General features: G+C 43.3%; 1 protein-coding gene across 1 annotated transcript in view; it reads right to left on the bottom strand.

Annotated features, from left to right (window-relative positions):
- The window catches only part of SARC_00675 (hypothetical protein), a gene marked incomplete at its 3' end in the record, with an annotated part of 13,871 nt that overhangs the window by 3,169 nt on the left and 9,699 nt on the right, over positions 1 to 1,003 (bottom strand). Inside the window, exons 6-7 of the mRNA XM_014305625.1 lie at positions 606 to 789; positions 57 to 290 (exon numbers count right to left, since the gene is read on the bottom strand). Coding sequence (XP_014161100.1) covers positions 57 to 290; positions 606 to 789 — 418 coding nt within the window. The remainder of the gene's footprint in view (positions 1 to 56; positions 291 to 605; positions 790 to 1,003) is intronic.

Below are 1,003 nucleotides of genomic sequence, written 5' to 3'. Positions count from 1 at the left end.
TAAGTATTCACTACACCCGCATACACACATAGCAATTCTGGCACCAACATTCATACCTTAAGCAGGTTAGTATTGCGTGCGGCATCGTCAAAGCTTTCGGGAATGCGCATGTACATGCTGACACTCCTCACCGCCTGGTGCATAGTCTCAGCAATCACCACCGAGTCCAGTTCACCGATGTTTTGGGACATGATGTGGTACAGTTTAATGATAACGGCTGTGAGAGCCTCCAGGCCTTTGCACTTACGGAAGTCCATGATCCACGAGGCGGGTTTGTTGCGCAGGTGCACCTGACGGGTGGGGTTGGGGATATCGATTAATAGATTGGTAGGTATCTCTCGCACATGAGAGATAGGATAGATATGGTGATATAATGCAGATTAATGACTATGTTTTACTAGACCTTTGCAGCTACAAAACTATACGGTTCGGGAGACGGGCTGGTTGCCAAGGTATACCTGTGCGTGGGTGGTATAGGCGAATCTAGTGATAGATTCATAAGAACTGTTAAAAAAGTGGTAGATATATCTATTTATAGATTCTCTGGTACATATACCCATCCCTATACATGCACACATGCACCTCAACTATACCACACGACACACCGTGATAGCGCCCAGATCAAGCATCACATCGCTGAGATCCAACTCAAGCATGTGCCTGTCATTGTGTTTGTCCAAAGCCGCTACATACGCCCTCGCGGACTCGTCACCCCAGCCTTTCTTCGCACGGTAGTCGACAATCATCTTGTACTTCTGGACCTGCCCCATGTTGGCATACTTGGCGTCTCTGAGGTGATGGGGATAAAATGTAGACAGGTACGAGTATCTGTATTAATATATGTATATACATTTAGGCATAAATAGATACATACTACATGCATACATGCACGTATACAATCTATTTTTACATATGTACTCATACTTTATGTACTAGTATAGGAAAAACATACGTAAATAAAAGAAGCACTTTTATATATATATGTCTATATATATATACAAAC

The sequence above is a fragment of the Sphaeroforma arctica genome (assembly GCF_001186125.1).
Source record: "Sphaeroforma arctica JP610 unplaced genomic scaffold supercont1.23, whole genome shotgun sequence".
NCBI classification, from domain to species: Eukaryota; class Ichthyosporea; order Ichthyophonida; genus Sphaeroforma; species Sphaeroforma arctica.
The sequence above is the reverse complement of the archived record's forward strand: the minus strand, read 5'-3'. Positions and strand labels throughout refer to the sequence as shown.